Source organism: Chamaea fasciata, unplaced genomic scaffold (genome assembly GCF_029207755.1).
Source record: "Chamaea fasciata isolate MVZ Bird 193981 ecotype frontalis unplaced genomic scaffold, bChaFas1.0.hap1 SCAF_3, whole genome shotgun sequence".
Classification (NCBI taxonomy): Eukaryota; Metazoa; Chordata; class Aves; order Passeriformes; family Sylviidae; genus Chamaea; species Chamaea fasciata.
In genome coordinates, this window is record NW_027094088.1 from 70,196,221 (window position 1) to 70,213,546 (window position 17,326).

General features: G+C 41.6%; 1 protein-coding gene across 1 annotated transcript in view; it reads right to left on the minus strand.

The window, feature by feature from the left end:
• Positions 1-17,326, minus strand: part of CRYBG1 (crystallin beta-gamma domain containing 1) — a 96,897-nt gene that overhangs the window by 28,786 nt on the left and 50,785 nt on the right. Inside the window, exons 3-9 of the mRNA XM_066179475.1 lie at positions 13,570-15,056; positions 6,147-7,593; positions 5,892-6,068; positions 3,384-3,431; positions 3,148-3,266; positions 1,649-1,811; positions 564-703 (exon numbers count right to left, since the gene is read on the minus strand). Of these exons, the coding sequence (XP_066035572.1) occupies positions 564-703; positions 1,649-1,811; positions 3,148-3,266; positions 3,384-3,431; positions 5,892-6,068; positions 6,147-7,593; positions 13,570-15,056 (3,581 nt within the window). The remainder of the gene's footprint in view (positions 1-563; positions 704-1,648; positions 1,812-3,147; positions 3,267-3,383; positions 3,432-5,891; positions 6,069-6,146; positions 7,594-13,569; positions 15,057-17,326) is intronic.

The window sequence follows — 17,326 nt, forward strand, 5'->3', positions numbered from 1 at the left end:
CCCTCCTAAATCAGATGGCCAGATATTTTCAGGTGACATAACATATTTGTATTAAACATCACCATAAAATCCCAGATCAAAATACACTGTGAAATACAAGAATGTTACGAGTAGACTCTCTAAAGCACTAAGTCTTAGTTTATAACAGAAGGACTTCAAAAATTTTCTTCTTTTAGTAGGATGATTTAAAGTTTAGAAGAAAACAAGTGGGAAATGTGGTCTTATTTTAGCAGTTCATTCCCCACCCTCACTTACGATAAGTTTGCCTGAATGAGAAAAAGCAAGAGAGGCAAACTCTTATTTCTTGGCTACAAATATGCAAAGGTTATTCAGTATTTACTACACACAAGCAGAAGAAAATCTAACTCTAACAAAACATTCTAGGTCAGACTCCCCAAGAGTGAAGCATTACAGTGATGTACTAACACTGCTGTCAACAAATACTGCCAAAATATAGGACTAGAATAAATACAGCCTGCTCTCAAGTCTGACAGGTGTAACCAATCGTTTAAACCAAATTCCTTTTCATTGCACTACACATTCATACAGAGCTACATACTTACATGCCCCAATGTACTTTAATAGAACAAGTCTTCTGAGTGGTTCCAAACACCCCTGTTTCTTCAGTGTCATCAAAAAAGGAAGTCACGATTCCTAACCCTTCAGGCTCTGTATACAAATCAATTCGGCAAACCCTGTAATCCTGAAAAATGAAGATCCCCATCATCACTTGATCTGTGCTGTGAGTTCTGTAATTACTGTGCATAACTAAATCAGTTTTGAAACACCTGTTTATTTTAAATTGTTTCCCCCTTGTCAATTACTACTGTTATTAGGTGCCTATAATAAAAGTATAGCTAGGCCAGTTTGCCTGTGTCTGTTTGAACCAAGACAGTCAGTCAATCTCTAATAAGTATTTACATTGTTTACTTTCTGCCATCTAGGCAGGAATGCATCTGCTTTCATCAGTTAACATCTTCTCTAGCAAATTAAATCCTAAGATAACACCAAACAAGCCATCCTTGAAGAGAACTGCAACTCAAACAAGAACTGTAGTTACAAGCAATACATATTCCTCCTTTTTCCTTTCCTAGTCAAATAACTTTATAGCTTGTGCTTCTTTTGGCAACTTGCAACTGTAACTACTTAATGGTAGGTTAAAAGTGCATGTAGAAAGGCTGTTCCATCACGTGTGAAACTCACTGGTAAGTTTGCCCACACCAGGAAAACCAAAGTTTGGTGTTTGACACAGAAGTTTTTACTGAGTACAGATTGGGTTTGTATCGGAAAAAAAAGAAAAGCTGTATTTTGAAAATACTGAAGTATTGATGGTTTTCTGGGATGCTTTTTCTGAAACTGACCAGACTACAAAGCACATGCTGCATGTAGCATTTTGGTGGCTATTCTAATAAAGCCCTCCAAGTTCTGTTCCTACCCTGTCCTTCCTCTTGGTGTTACCACAATCCCCACTGCACAAAAGCCCTCACGTGCATTTTGTGATTAAACATGAAATTCAACATGGAAGATTGTTTCATGCACTTGCAGATCATGTTACACTTGTGTCCTAATAGACCAATCACACTCTGTATCAGTATAAAACATCACTATACATTAAGATCTATTAAAAAAAATTACTTATATTACTTGCCTTAACAACATGTCTTATTGAACCGATCACTGAAGGCTTTTGAGACTTGCAGTCATTTTGCTCTTCAAAAGTACCTGCACCCCAAATATCTGTGAGTTCCAACTCTCCTTCTTCCAATGGAATAGAGGGGCCTTCAAAATTTGGTTTCTCATAGAGTATCCAGCTTAAAATAAATTTTAGAAAAGCTAATTTTTCATGATGCTTTATCCAGTGTGATTTGCAAAAATTATGTTCCAACTTAACAAATCCTTTCATACACAGTACTGCTTCCAAACCCTTGCCATTTCCCCAATACAGCTTATTCACCCAACACTGCTGATGCAAGCCCTTTTTCAGTCTGTGATACCTTTAAAAACAATGATAAAAACAAAGATGTCTACTGCTGAATTGTACTTTCACAAAAAACTCCTCCACCTTTTAAAATTCATAATTTGCGGCAGCAAAGACTACTGTCTCTGAATACCAGACTTCGTATGAGATACTAGTCAGAACCAATTTGTACACCATAAAATAATGACACTACAGACTGCTGCATCATGTATAAACAGACAAGTTGCATGGATCCTGTGAACAACAGCCTGGAGTTCCACAGGAGCTGGTGTAGATGTGCCAGAGGATGCTCAGAAGACAAGGACAACTTCATTTTTAATGGCAGACTGGAATATAACTAAATAAGAACTTCATCCACCTGCAAATACAAACCCTCCACTCAGGTTCTCAAAGGAAGGAGGAAAAAACCCCAAACCCAGTCCCTTTAGACCACGCTGGAAAAGACGACCTGGTTTACAGAGATCAAAAGGGTTTTGTTCCAGTTTTCTGAAGCTCAACAGCAATCAGTTTGCTTCCCAGTACCTCCTACTGCAGCTAGCCCTTGTGTCTGCACCTTACTATCAGATAATGACTTTTGAGAACCTGCTATTTACTGCATTATAGCCTGGCCACAGCATAACTTGCCATGCTAGCCACACTACTAATGGCCCCGCTGTTGATGCTATGAATAAAGTAGGAGATGAACTTGTTTTGAATTACTCTTGGGCAATCTAGCTTTTAGAGCAAAATCCTTCTCTCCTTCTGTCAGAGAAACAGTCAATTATCTCTACAGCACCATCTCATTCCTTTGATCATAAAATAATCATGTAAGCACTAGCTTTAAACTTTTCTACTAGCCTTATAGCCCAATCCAAATACTATGCAAGAATCTCTAATAACCAGAGGAGTTGAAGGGCAAAATAGATGGACAGAATCTGTCATTTCATCCCACACCTATGCCTGGTGAAATCTCGCACCCTGCCAGATGGTAACACTCACTCAATTAGTCAGCAAAGTTTTCCAGCTCAGAGCTTCCTGTTGCAGAGGTAAAATGCCCTATTTCTTGCTAACAGCTGTCCATGTTACATTGCCACTTACAAGGCAGACTTACTCTGAATCACATGCCAGTTCAGTTTCAAAGCATTTTTGAGTAAAAATCTTTATACAAAGAGTAAAAATTCGTCTCTTACCATCCTCTAATGACTTTAACTAAAATTGTTGGTGATAAAACCCAAGAACTGCAATCTGGAACATCATGGAAAACTTCAATGCCAGCTTTCTGACAGTCTGAGTCACAGTATATCATCAGCTGTGTTAAAAAAAAAAAAAAGAACAAAACAGAAAAACACAACCAGTAACACATAGTTTTATCTTCCTAAGCTTTAAATATAGAAAGGAACAGTAAAACTATTAATATTGATCTTACCTTGCCAGGTCTGGGATTGATTTTACTTTGTCCATTTCTTGGAAGTGTCTAATAGACAGTGAGAAGAGAAGAATCACAAAAAAACCCCATGAAATCAAAAACATTTTCAGTAAAGATACTCGGCTATAAAAAAAGGGCTATTAGAACAAAATAAAAACTACTCTAAATAGTAAAAACTAATAACCTTTCAACTATATCTACTTATCACTTCAATCTCTACTTCCCTTGCAGAGCACTATCTTGTCATAAGTGTAAAAATTTATACACTTTTTAAAAACTGAATTATCATCTTGCTGAAGTTGACTAACCTCAGATTTGAAATGCTTTAAAACTGTCCTGATCAGCTTCCTATATATTCAAGGAGTTCGGTAGCAAGAGACTACTTTAAAAACTGCCACTGATAAAGTACATGCTGTACAATGATAAAGGTGAGTTTAAATTTCTAAAAATGTCAAGCCATAATAAAGCATGATGTATTTTGAAGGAATATATGAAAATACTGAGGATGCATAATTGGCACATACATGTATGAGCTAACCAGCATAATCAATTTTGTGATGAACACCCTGTAACAGGTTTTTTCAAAGAGCGTGAGACTGTGCACTAAGTGATAAACTGAAAATATTCAGAACAAATAAAACACACTGAGGTATACAAAATCTAAAACAATGCTCAAGTCAGCAGTAAATTGTATGATATAGAATATATGGGAAAGTTGTGGTTGCATCACGTCATCTTCAAACAAATAAAGCAAGCATTGAAATTACGTGTTTGGTTTCCTAGCAAGGACCAGAGTGCTCATTCAGGGACAGGGTCCTGCTCTTCTAGGAATTAATCATACAAACAAAAAGACCAAAACAGATCCTGCCCCTAAACAGGTAACCAGCAACACATGCAAGGAATTAAAGAGAACACAGCAGTTAACATGCAGAGCAGGCAGTGGTCCCAAGACAGTTCTTAACCACCACCAGGCTTTTGTAGGCATCATCAAGGCATGTTGAAGCACAACTGGTTTTTTAGCCTGCGCTTCAGTTCCAGTTACAACTTGTTCTGTGTTTTGAGGAATGCCAAAGTCATTGTTTTGGGCTGCCCTTACTCTTTCCTTCACATTACCCACTAGCCTTTCCATCATCATTTTCTTAGTCAGTGGAAGACGCACAGCCGGTACACCTCACAGAAACATTTTTGATTCCTAACTTGAGCAAAACAATTCAGTCAGCAACAGTGCCACAGAAATCCAGAAACCCTTTGAAGCCTAAAGGGATTCTCTCAAGTGCAGTCTTAGGTATGTAAACACTCCACTGCTATATCAGGCCTCCACACTCCACTGCAAAATTAAAACCCACTGAAGAACAACAGTTTAAGTAGCAAAAACCACACTAAGAAGTACTAGACATTTAGCTTTAAATTCAAGGTTTTAAATCCAAGCAGGAACATCAGAGTAAGAAAGCCTCTCTAACTGGTAACATAAATCTACACTACTGTAAATAACCCCCCTAATCTTCATTTCCACTCTAATTAAGAAATCTTCCCGTAAGAGAAGAATCTACATTCTCAAAACTGCAAAGTACCATGGATGGTTGTCTCTGGCAAGGTAACAAGGAGCTAATTCTACTGCCTCACTCCTTTTATAGAACTGTTACAGCAGATAACCATTAGCTTTGGAAAGTATTTCTCTAACTTCTTACATGCTGCTTCAATTCCACAGGTCACGTTCATGTGGCTATTAAACTCTTGAAAACATATTTCTTCCCATGATTCTTAGATCTCCTGACTACAGTTTTCCTCTCAGGCCACAGTAGGGGCTTACATTAACAGAAATAGCAAATACTACAGAACATTGGTTCATCATTTTAAAATGAGAAATTACAAACATATTCCATATTAAAGCTGCCTTGAGGGGAAAACATAGGTCTGTCTTCAGTCATGAAGAACAGATGCTTGTAATCAAACCAAGGGACAACCCTCCACTGTAGCAGCACTTTCAATAATCACTACTATCAAGTTCTTAAAGTATTCTTAAAGAATATATATTTTTCTGCCAATGCACAGGAATACAACAGAGGGCTAAAATAAAATAGTTGCTCTATTGCTTATTTTACTGTACAATGGCTGAATGTCTTGTTGGAAGAGAAGAGAGGTTACTTCAACAAAAGTTTTCTGAAGTTCACAGAAAGCATTCTACTAATTAGCAATAAAAAAATTAAAGCTAGCATAAAATTTGTTTCAATGTAACACAAAATCAAGTATGAAGACATTTGAATAAAAAATGCTCTCCATTCATATTTGCATAAAGTCTCAAAATAAAGACCCCTTAATTGTCTTGATAGATGTCACCTCGTTTTCATTTTCAGATAAAACTGGTACCATACCTAAGTTCACCTCAATGTATTTGTAATATATACATATACCAAAAGAGGGGAAACAAAACAATTTATGCACATTGTCTATCAGAAACATAAGTGCTGGATAACTTTGCAGGCACCTTTTTAAAAACACATTACTTACATCCACATCTAATAAACCAGGGGGGACATTTGATTCATATCTGCTTGTCCCTAACCAGCTCGAAAAATTTTTCTCAGGGTTGCCATAGTTGGGCATTTGCAAACTTAGTTCTTTTTTGGCACTATCAGCTTGCAGGTACTTCTCCACAAAACTTGGAAACTTGATATCTGAAAGAGACTGAATTGCAAAATCAAAGTTAACAGTCATTCAGCAGGTAAACAAACACTGTTTAATTTCCTGAATGATCTTTATTACCTCAGATTTTTGAGGCATGATGAATGGCCCAGAAACATCCTGTTGTAAAGGAGGCATCCCTGAAGAGTCAGTTGCAAAAGCTGTTGTGTTATTTACTGAAGTGACAGAAGGGCTAAAAAACTTTTCTTTAGAAGACAGCAAGCTAGAGAAGAGGGAGCTTTTTTCAAGTCGTGATCTCTTAATTTCACCATCTGTACAATCAACATTCTCTTTACCATTTATTTCATGGGTAAAGGCAGGTTCCTCTCTACATGACTGCAGAGCTTTGAATATGATACTTTGCTCCGTTGATGCACGCTTGGGCCTGACTCTGGCTATCGTTTCCAGGCTTTGCATTTTAATTTGCTGTGCTGGTAACAGATCCTGTGTTTTTTCCCTCCTCAGTCCCAAACCAAAAGTAAATACACTAGGATCAAATACTTTCTCTAAGTTGTCTTCATGAATGGGAGGCATTGCAAAGTGGGGTGCAGGAGACTTTGGAAGCTTTGACCTCTTCTTTTTCTGGGGTAAACAAACAGAGCTGTCTAAGTTTTTTATTGTTTCAGCAAACTTCTTCATGTCAGATGGGGAATCAAAAATGCTGTCGTCTTCAGCAGATCCGTTACAGGTTTTGCCTGGGCTCTTCTGTGTATTGGTGTTGTGGTCTGATTCCAATATACTGTCTTGACTGCTGTCATCACACTGCAGTGCTGCAAAGTTCAAATCTCCTGGCTTTACCTTTTTATCTCCATTTTCCATCTTCTTAAATTCTGATCTGGAAACCTGATGAGACGGTAGAGGATATTTATCATTATTGCAAGGTGATAAAGCCTCTGTGTTTGGCAGCACTTTTTCTTCATTTCTATGGAATTCTGAGCTTGTGTAATTTCTTTGGTAGAAAGGATCTTGAGCATTTTCACTTTTAACAGGTGAGCTCAAACACAGTTTAAAAGGTGAACTTTCTTTCCTTGCTGTGGTTAATTCTGGTTCTGGTTGCTTCAGAGAGACACTACCAGCATCACTTTTGCTGCTTTGGTTAAAAAGGGATATGGCAGCTTTTACTTTAAGTTCTGTTGTCTTCCCAATATCCTCACAAGAGGCAAAGCTTTCTTCATTTTTGCCTTTTAACTCTGCAGTGCTTTCTTTCTCCAGTGTGCCATTCTCAAATAACTTCTGGCGACTGCTTTGCCTATTTAATGTTTTATCAGGCTGTTCATTTTCTTTAGGTTGTTTTCCAAATTTCAGCTTTGCTCTGCCAACGAATGTGCTTGGTACAGCGCTATTTTTTGAAGCAGGGATGTCAGCAGGCCTCTGGCTCTGGTTAGCACATTTGTTTTCAAACAAGGAAATTTTGTTGGCAATGTTGCTGTTAGTTTTATTAACTGGTTTTTCAAGAGTGTCCTGCTCATTTTCTAAACTCTCTTGATTCGTTTTAAAATTCAGCTCTATGTTCTTCGGTTTGGCTGGACTACAGGAGGCAAAGTGACACAAAGTGACATCTTTAATTAATCTTGAACAGGCTTGTAACAATTTTCAAAACAATAAAATGTAGAATTATAAACTGTAGACTTACTTTAGATTGTGATATCTCAAAAGGAATCAACTAAAAGAGGAGTAACTATATGGATTAAAAAATAAGACGCTAAATAAGGAGTATCTATTTCAAACATGTACTTAGGTCTTTAAGGTTAGTAAAACAAACACAGCAGCCTACAGCCTCTGCAATTGAGGCAGAGAACTCAACCATTATGACTGACAGACATTAAAATTTAGTAGTGAATAGGCAGAATAAATTATAAACATACAATTCCCTCCAGAGTTTAGAAAACAAATCCCAATTCATTAAGGTGATAATGAGTTGGTTAACATTTGCATATTCTCTCCAATGAGTTCTGAAGACATCTGCTCAGATTCTTTTCAAGCCTTTACACCTACACTGCAGAAGGAACCTCAAACTAAGTGAAAGAACTCTTCCACTCTCATGAGTGCTTGCAGAAAATGTTAGCTGTCCCCAAGCACTGCATCACCACCTTGGCTAAGCAAACACCACATGTGAGGACTCTTCCACTTCCTTCAGGTAAAATTAGCTAAGAATTTAAATTGTGTAAACTAAGCCTAATAATTTTACAAGAATTGAATTTGGAAACACGTTTGTTTTTAATCAGAGTGGACAGAGAAGCATATACAAGTACATGCACACAGTACTCCTGTGCTATGGCAGAAGGCTGATGATGCACAGCTGAGTGTTTCAAGCTCTTTTCTCTGAATACCTACAACGAGGAAAAATTATTTGTCCATGTAAATTGCTACTGCATACTGTACAGTATGAACAGCTGTGAAGATGCAAGGCAGATGACTTCAAAATTTATCAGTCAGATCTAAGGTGTGTCAAGGAGCCCACTATCACCTCAAAGACAGTCCTGTTCTCCAAAGAGGAATCCTGGGACACTCAGCAGTAGGAGGACAGGTAGGAACTGCCCTACATGAAAACTGCCAAAGTGGGAGATAAAAAGAAAATAGCTTGCAGCAATCTCCAGGGTCCCAAATGCTCTACCAATCAATGGATGATTTAGGTAATTAAGTGCTTTCTTCTTTTTTTTACCTACATAAACTGTGTTCTCAGGCAGCTCTTTAGAAAGACCAAGAAAGAAGTGTGACATACAGGAACAATCCAAAAAGTGAGATCCCCTCCCCTCTTCCTCAAGTGATCCAACCCAAGTCAGAAATTAAACCCTTCTAATCAAGACCCCCCATTGTACAAGTTTTATTTCTTTGGAATACCATGAGAAACAAACTTACTGAAATAACGGGAAGATTCAAAAGTAGTTACCTATGAATCTATGCGGAGTGCAATTGTTAAAAATCATAGAATCATAGACTATTAAGAGGCTGCAATGGATCTTAAAAGATCATCTAGCCTCAACTCCCCTACCACGGGCAGGGACACCTCCCACTAGACCAGGTTGCTCAATGCCTCATCCAACCTGGCTCTGAGCACTGCCAGGGTTGTGGCATCCTCAACCTCCCCAGGCAACGTTCTGTAGTCTCACCACACTCACAGTAAAAGTTTCTTCTTAATATCCAACATCAATTCCTATCTCTCAGTTTGCACCCAGTACTCCTTGTCCTATCACTACAGTTCCTGGCAAAGAGTCCCTTTTCAGCTTCCCTGTAGACCACTCCCCTTCAGATACTGGAAGGTTTTTATGAGGTCTCCACGCAACCTTCCCTTCTCTGAGAAGCCCAAACTCTCTCAGCCTGTCTCCACAGGGAAGGTGCTCTGGTCTTCTTATCAACTTTGTGGCTCCTGGATTTGCTCCAACAGTTCCATGTCCTTCTTATCATTTCATTTCAGAGAAGACTTCCCAACACTGCTACCTGCAACTACCAGCCTACTCAAGCTGGTTCACAACTGGAAGGCTCTTATGCATGATCAATAAAAGACGAAATAGCAAACTTAAAATCCCCTGGCCATACTTTGGTAAGTGCTAATAAAACACACTTGGAAAACTTATGGAAAAACAGAAAAAAAAATGTTCCCGAAAGAGGGAAGGTATGAAGGGAACTATCATACAGCATAAAATTAAATATATAAAGGCACTACTCTTCATTTGAACTACAACTGTTTTTCCATAAACTTTTTAAAGTTAAACTATTCCATGACTTTTCTCTTTGTAAAACAAATACGAGTTGCAAGGGGCCTCTAAGGATCAGCTAGCCCAACTTCCTACTCAAAACAGGGACAGCTTCAAAGTTAGATCAAGCTCCTGAAGGCTTTGTCTGACCAAGTTTTGAATAACTTCAAGGATCAAAATTTCACAACCTTCCTAGTGAAGCATTGCAGCAGGGCAGCCACTGTTCCTGTGAATTATTTTTGCCTTATATCCCATTAAAACTTCACTGTTTCAACTTGCAGCTGTGGCTGTTGTCCCTTCATCCCTTCACTCCACAGCTCAGGGACAAATCTCGCTCTGCCTTCTCTACAAATAGTGAGAGATGACTGAGGTCTACCTGTATCCTTCTCTCAGTTGAAGAAACCAAGCTGCTTCAGCTTCTCCTTGTACACGATCTGCTCCAGAGCCGTCACCTTCTTTAATGGCTCACTGTTGGACTCATTCCAATCTGGGAACATCTCTCTTACATCAGAAGAGAGTTGGAAGGGGAGGAAGGGCTACAACTCAACAGAGTGACCCAGATGTAGACTCATGAGCACCAAATATCTTGTCTTTTGACCTGCTTGCTATGCTCCTGCCTATGGAGCACAGTACAGCCTTAGCCTTCACCTGACAGAATGATGTACTACTGACACGTGCTGAATTTCCTGCTCACCAGGACCTTTCATATCCTTTTCTGATCAGAAAAAAAAATGCTTTTCTTTTACCTGTACATTCAAGAGGTAACACTAATGGCCCAATTATCTTAACAAATTCATTCCCATACCACCCTTTTGTCAGCCTGTTGCACTACTACATGCATTTATTTCAACACATACCTTCCCCATAAAATCTGTGTCTCTCTGTATGCCCTGACACAAGCAAGTTTAATGGCTAACAGTGATACTTTTCAGCCACACTTAAAATTTATTTTAAATGAAGAGCTCACCCCTCAAAGGTATAGTTTCAAGCTTTGCAAATTTATGCAGAAACAACCACTTCAACACTTTCTGCACTACTTCTGCACAGCAGCAGCAGCCAAACAGCTGAGACCAAAAAGCATGAGAAAACTCAGCCCTGCAGCTCTACTCACTACAGCTGGCCTCCTCTAATCTTTTCTTTACACATTTTTCCACACTAAGAAATACTGATTTTAAATATAGACAAAAGATGCACTTTATTGCAAGAACTGAGTTTCTAAGCTCGTTTAAAAGGAGATGTTGTTTCAGTATCCCTTAAGTGTCTCATCTCATATGGGGAAAAAACTTAACAGTACAAATGCTTTCTTACAAACACTCCAGTGTGGCTGATTCTTACTACCCATTCCTGATCTGCAATGCAGGCACAAGAGAAACACCAATGTCCTTTTCTTTGGCTACACCTTGCAGCTAAACTGTGGAAGCAAGCAGTTAAACCTCTCCCAACAGGCAAAAATGGAAGGTGAGCCACAAGTCAAGAATGCAACTGGTGCCAAAAAAACACTGATGCCAAAATTCCAGATTAAGGTGAACAAAGAAAAATGGCATGTGAAAAGAGAAGAATTCAGCAAGTGTGCTTAAATGTAAAGGCAACTTCAAAACCATGTCTGAACATAAAATATGACAACTGAAGCCAAGTTTTCCGCTAAGCACATCAAAGTAACTACTGCCTGAGGTTTTATTTGACAATTAAGATTTACCATCAACCTCATTTTAGTCTCAAACCTGATAGGTTTCCCTTTCAAAAGCTAGAAGCAAAGTATCCCATGACTTTCAAGTTATCCGGTACACAGACATAAATGGAGAAAAGAGAGAAAATGTTATCTTTATTTATGGGAAACCTGCATTTCTGTAGGTGACTGGAGAAACTGACCTGTTTCGAAATTATTTCTAAAGAAAAACTTGATTCCCAGAATTGGCACAATGTCATTAGTAAGAGTCATCTTACTAAGAGTCATGCATTTTTAAGGGAGAACTACTTGTATTATATAAAATTCATCTTACAAGGGGCCAAGGAATCTCTAAGTAAATGTGTATTTTTCAACTAGAAAGGAATTCATGTGAACTACCTAACAATAACTTCTTAACCTTTGAAAATGAAAAAGTTATCTGTTCAAAGCTATAACTAGAGAACAAAAATACACTGTCTTCTATTAATGACGCCTTTTTACCTTTCCCATTTTACAGCACCTTAATCCACATCCAGGTTTAGGGTCCATATGTTCTAATGAATGACTATAAATTACACCAGATCACCTGAGCATGTAACTCTGGCTAAAGAAATGGTGCACTGCTGTGCAATGACAGCTCTCAGATGCATCAGAAACCTTGCAGGCAACGCAGCAGTCCCCACCCAGGGCTAAAGTTCCTGTAGCAGCAGATAAGGCTAAGACACAGTGTCACACACCCCACAAAATGGGATGAAATAGAACAGGCTGTTTATTAATTAAAATTTGGGTTTTCAGACAGGACACTTGTCTTTTATTTTATGAGTACAGTAAAAGATAATTCAACAAAACCAGGAGATACACAGAAAAAATGAAATCCAGCTATGCAGGTGTTTATAACTTCACCATCACTAATGACAGTGACACAGAGAAGAAACAATATGAAAGCTACCTTTCCTTTGAAGCAGTGAAGACACAAACTCAAGAGTTTCAGATCTGTCATCTATACTGTCAGATGGCAAAGCATCACCAAGTCAAAAAATGCCACAGTTTAACTTTCAGTACTATGGCTTTTCAAGCTTAAGTTACAAATTAACAACCCAGATGTAGGGTAGTACAAATTGTGCAAAGGAAATTGCTCCTGTGCTTCTCAGATGTGGGAAGCATGACTGGGAACAGACATGTCTCAAACCACCCCACTGAACCTCCATGTCCCTCTACCACAAGGACAATTATGAACGCCCAATGTCCCTCAGGTGGGCCTACAGGATCCAGCGTACCCCAACATCTACAACTGAACGCACCAGAATGAGGGGTGCAACAGCACACAGTACACAGCCGTGACAACCAAACAACAGAAATGAATAATGCAAACAAATCACTCCCTGTGGATGAGAATACAATAGCATCCAAGTAATCAATCACTGGTCTCATACTAGTGATAACAGGGAACTTTATAAATACAGTCACTTCTTAATAAGCCTAAGGAAAGCTCTGATCACCTGTTTGACAGAGTTTCTTCAAGTAAAATCAAAATCTGGAAACTAATATATGCATAATTCTGTAAATACCTGATGTTATTCACATGCATCAACATTTAAATTTTTGATGTGCAGGATTCATCCTGCATATACTTAAGAAAGTAATCGTATGTATTCAAATCTCTGGAGTGTGATCTATCATACAATTTGAACAATCAAGTCCTTCACTGCATCCTATATTTCTTAGAAGAACTTATAGAAAACTTAAACACATTTCTTATTCAAAGATTTTCACGGACAAAATCTTGAACTACATTTGGTTATAGAGAGAAAAATTACATTTAGGTCCATGACAGATTAATTAATCTGATCCACAATGATGATGACTTAGCAGTTTTTATGTTAAATTATTTCATATAATGGAATTGACAAAGACATTCCCTATCCATTTAAAAAATGAAAAAACTGATTATTTTTCTAATACACGTAGACTACACTGCTTGTTAAATGGTAGCTTTAATTATGGGGGTTTTTTTAAGGCAGTTCTTAACTGAAAACAATTTAAACAGATAACAGATACACAGCTAGTGTTTCCATAGAATTCTAAACACAGATACAAGCAAAAGTACAGCTACAAGGACAAAGTAAACTAGTTTGTTACTTACAGGCTAATCTTTGTTGTGACTGTTCTGGAAGCATCCAAACTCTTCAGCTTTGAGGTGTCTAAATCAGAGTTTGTCTGTCTCTCAGCTGACAGACACAGGTCTCCATTTTTAATCCCATCAGTATGCAAGAAAGCTCTTCCATCTGGACCATTACCATGCTTTACTGCTTTGGTATCATTTCTGCCTTCAGCAAACACCAAGGCATTGTCTTCTGTCTTAGCAGCCAAAGAAGCTTTGGGAGACTCCAAACTGTCTTCCCCAAAAGCCACAGGTATAGCTCCCTTTTCCACTGAAGTTCTTTTTGTTACTGGGTTAGTCTCTGGTGATGCTAAAGGTTGCCTTTTTGAAGAGTAATCTTTCACCTGACCCTTCAAACCAGTAGGGGAAATGGGTACAGAATCCGACTGATTCTTTTTATATGATCTTCTCCTTGCAGAGGTTGTGCTTGAAATCTGCTGCTTGCCCTTGTCACCTTCAGCTTTAGATGCCCCTTTGTGAGCAGATCCAACTTTTAGGTCCTGATTACTTGAGGAAGAGGAATTTCTTTCAGGAGTCTGTTGAAGAGACCTCACTTTTCGTTCAGAGCTTATTATCTTGTCTGAAAACACCTCAGAATGGGCATCATCCTCAAAAACAGATTCTTCTCTTGCAGTATTCTCAGTCTGGTTTCTGTCTCCATTTGGAATATCACTAGATGACTGAGACTTTCTCCGTTTTCCAGACCTTTTACTAGCAGATTTTTTATCCATCGTGTCCAAATCACTACAATTTTCTTCTGATTTAAGAGTCACGGGTTCATTAAGGAGTTCTTCTGTTTTTCTTAGATAGATATCAACTGTTAACACTCTAGCAGAATATGCGTGTTCACTCGCTGCAGATTCCAACTCGTATGGCAAATCCTTTGGTTTTGCATGCCCAGGCTCCTCTGACACCCACGTGTTCACAAGCTGCTTGTGACTTAAGATACTCTTCTCCAAGTCTTCACTAGACAAATTTCTCAAGCTCTGTATGAAATCTGGAGTTGTGGAATTATTTATGTCTGTGACGGATTCTTTCTCCAATCCCAGTGTTTCCACATTCAGGCTGCTCTCACAGAAAGAGTTTTTAATGGTTTCGCTGCTGCCGCTCCAATCTGCTGACCACTCACTGTCAGAAGAGACTCCCCTACTACTCCATTCTGAGATTGTATCGTGATACAGCGGTCTTACTTCCCCACTGAAATTATATTCCTGTGCCTCAGAAAGGGCACTTACGTTTCTCACTTGTTTCTGTACTTGAGGAGCTTCGTGTCCTTCTTTGAAGTGCCTACAGTACACTGCCTGCGCCCCGTGAGGAGAACCCGACCTCTCACCCTTATGATGTGAAGTGTGTTCTAGTGAACTTTTGACATTTTTCCTCTTCCCTGTACCAAACAAATTTCCAAGTCTTTCCAAAACAGGTTTCTTTTTGTTTTCTTCTCTAGAAGAATCCGGAAGGTGTGAGGTGGACTACAAAATCAAACAAACAAACATTTGGTTAATGTCAAAATTGTTTCTATAATACATTTGTTTGTTTTAGGATCACCTATAAATTAAAAGGACACAGTGAGTGGAAACAAAATAGTTTACTGGCTCTCAAAAAAAGAACAACAACAACAAATACCTTGAAAAATGATTAGGACTCCATGATGCTTCTGTGTGTTTTACATTTGGTAACAAGTACGCTCACCTTGCCTTATAATGGCAGCTTGATATGTCCCAAATCTCAAACTTTTGAACAATTAGTTAACATCACTCAAAATGTTACAGAAAAGCATCCTGGTGCCTGCAAGATCGGGGTTAAACTTCAGGGTCAAAATTTTCCTTACAAAAAGAAGAGTGGGGAGTTTAACTTTCTCTCCATACTGGCTGAGTCAGTTTTCACTCTTGTGCAGGTAGAGAACAGTTTCAAAGGTGTAAGCTATCGTACAATTCATACATTTCTAATTAATGAAGTTCAGTAAATACTTGGCTTGTGTTTTGGACTAAAACCCCCCAGAACTATAAAAGCTACTGCATCACTCAGTGATCATTACTGGGTCAAACACTGCCCTGGATTACTCTTGGTTTACCAAGTTCTGCCTTACAACTTCTAATTAACATGGTAAACAGGAAACACGCAACAGCATCGCCGAGTACACATGCATATTTGCATTTTAATACATTAGCACTTTTTTACATGCCGGTACGATGAATACTTGTTTTGAGACGTCTATTTCAAAACACCGCGAGTATTTTCTACCCCGGCGCACCTGACCTCTCGAGGAGAGCGGGTTCCCGCGGCAGCACGGACCCTGCTCCAGCAGTTTCCAACTTGTTCCTTGCTGCAGACGCCCAGCTCGCCTGCCCGTGCCCAGCGCGCTGTCAGGGCCCGGCGTCACCCCAGCGCCCAGGGCGGGCCGGCGCAGAAGCCCCCGCGCCCTCCGATCCCTTCCCCGCAGGTACGGCTGTGGAGAACCGGCCCAGCACCACCTCACCGGAGGAGTCACGGCCCCCGTCCCGCGCGTTGCCGGGAGGGTGAAGCCGCCCGAGGCTGCCGCTGTCCTCCCTCGTCCCAAAACGGGATAAGCAGGAGGAAGGTGCCGCGGCGGGCTTAACCCGCCGCCGGCCGCGCCGCATCCTCGCCTCACCTCCCCACCCCGCCGAGTCCCGACACTCACCGCCCGGCTCGGCTGGGCTCGGCGGCCCCTGCTCGAAGCCTCGGCACGCACCCCGCCGCTACCCGCGCGGCTGCCCCGGCGCCGGCCGTCTGTGCGCTCCGCCTCGGCCCGCCCCCGCAGCCCGCCCCAGCCACCGCCCCGCCGCGGGCAGCGGCTCTACCTGGCCGGGCCGCCCTTCCCGGCCGCGGAGGGAGGGAGGGAGGGGCGATGGCAGCGCCGGACCGGCCCCCAGCGAGGGCCGCGGGGCAGCGGGAAGTGCGGGCGCCCCCGGCCACGGGTGAGGCTGTCGTGGGGGCGGCGGGGCGCGAGTGGGCGCCGCGCCCCGTACGTGCCCCAGCAGCCCGCGCTGCGGCTGCCGCCTTGTTATTGAGGGCAAAACGCCGCCCCGGGCAAAACCGACGCCCTTTGATGTTCAGGGAAAAGCAGCGAGGGTTGGAGGCGGGCGGTTCGCGCCGCCGCCGCCCCGGCGAGCTGCAGTGCGGGCTGCCCGGCGTGAGCCAGCGCCCGGGCCGGGAGAGGGGCAGCGCAGTGCAGGGGAACCGGCTCGTTCCCGCACGGCACGACGGCTGCGGGGCGTGTGGAGCGGCCGTGACCCGGCCGCCCCCCGATGCCGGCCGCTCGGACGTGCCGGGAGCAGGCGTGGCTTTCCTTCAAGTCCGGGAAGTGTGCGGGGGCCGGCACCACCCGGCACCGGGGCCCCCGTGGGACATCTGGGTTCAAAGCCCTGCGGGGAGATGAACCCGCATCTTCCACCGCGCCCCGGCGGGCGCGGCTGGTTGCCGTCTGTGCCGCCTGATGTGCCTGCCCTGCCTGTCCGCCGCGGGCCGGGGACACGGCTGCAGGCGGCCGGGGCTCCCCCGCCTGCCCCCGGCCCCGGCCGGACCGGCGTGAGAGTGACTCCGCGGCCAAATGGTGCCGGCGCCCTCCCCGGGCGCTCAATTAGTATTTAATATTTACTGAATGCTCAACTAGTCCTCTTCTAATTAACGCTTAATGACTTATATGAAGTGGAACAGCTTCAACAGGAAGGACCACGCAAATCTCACCTCAGAGCGTCTGAGGACCCAGCGCGGAGGCGAG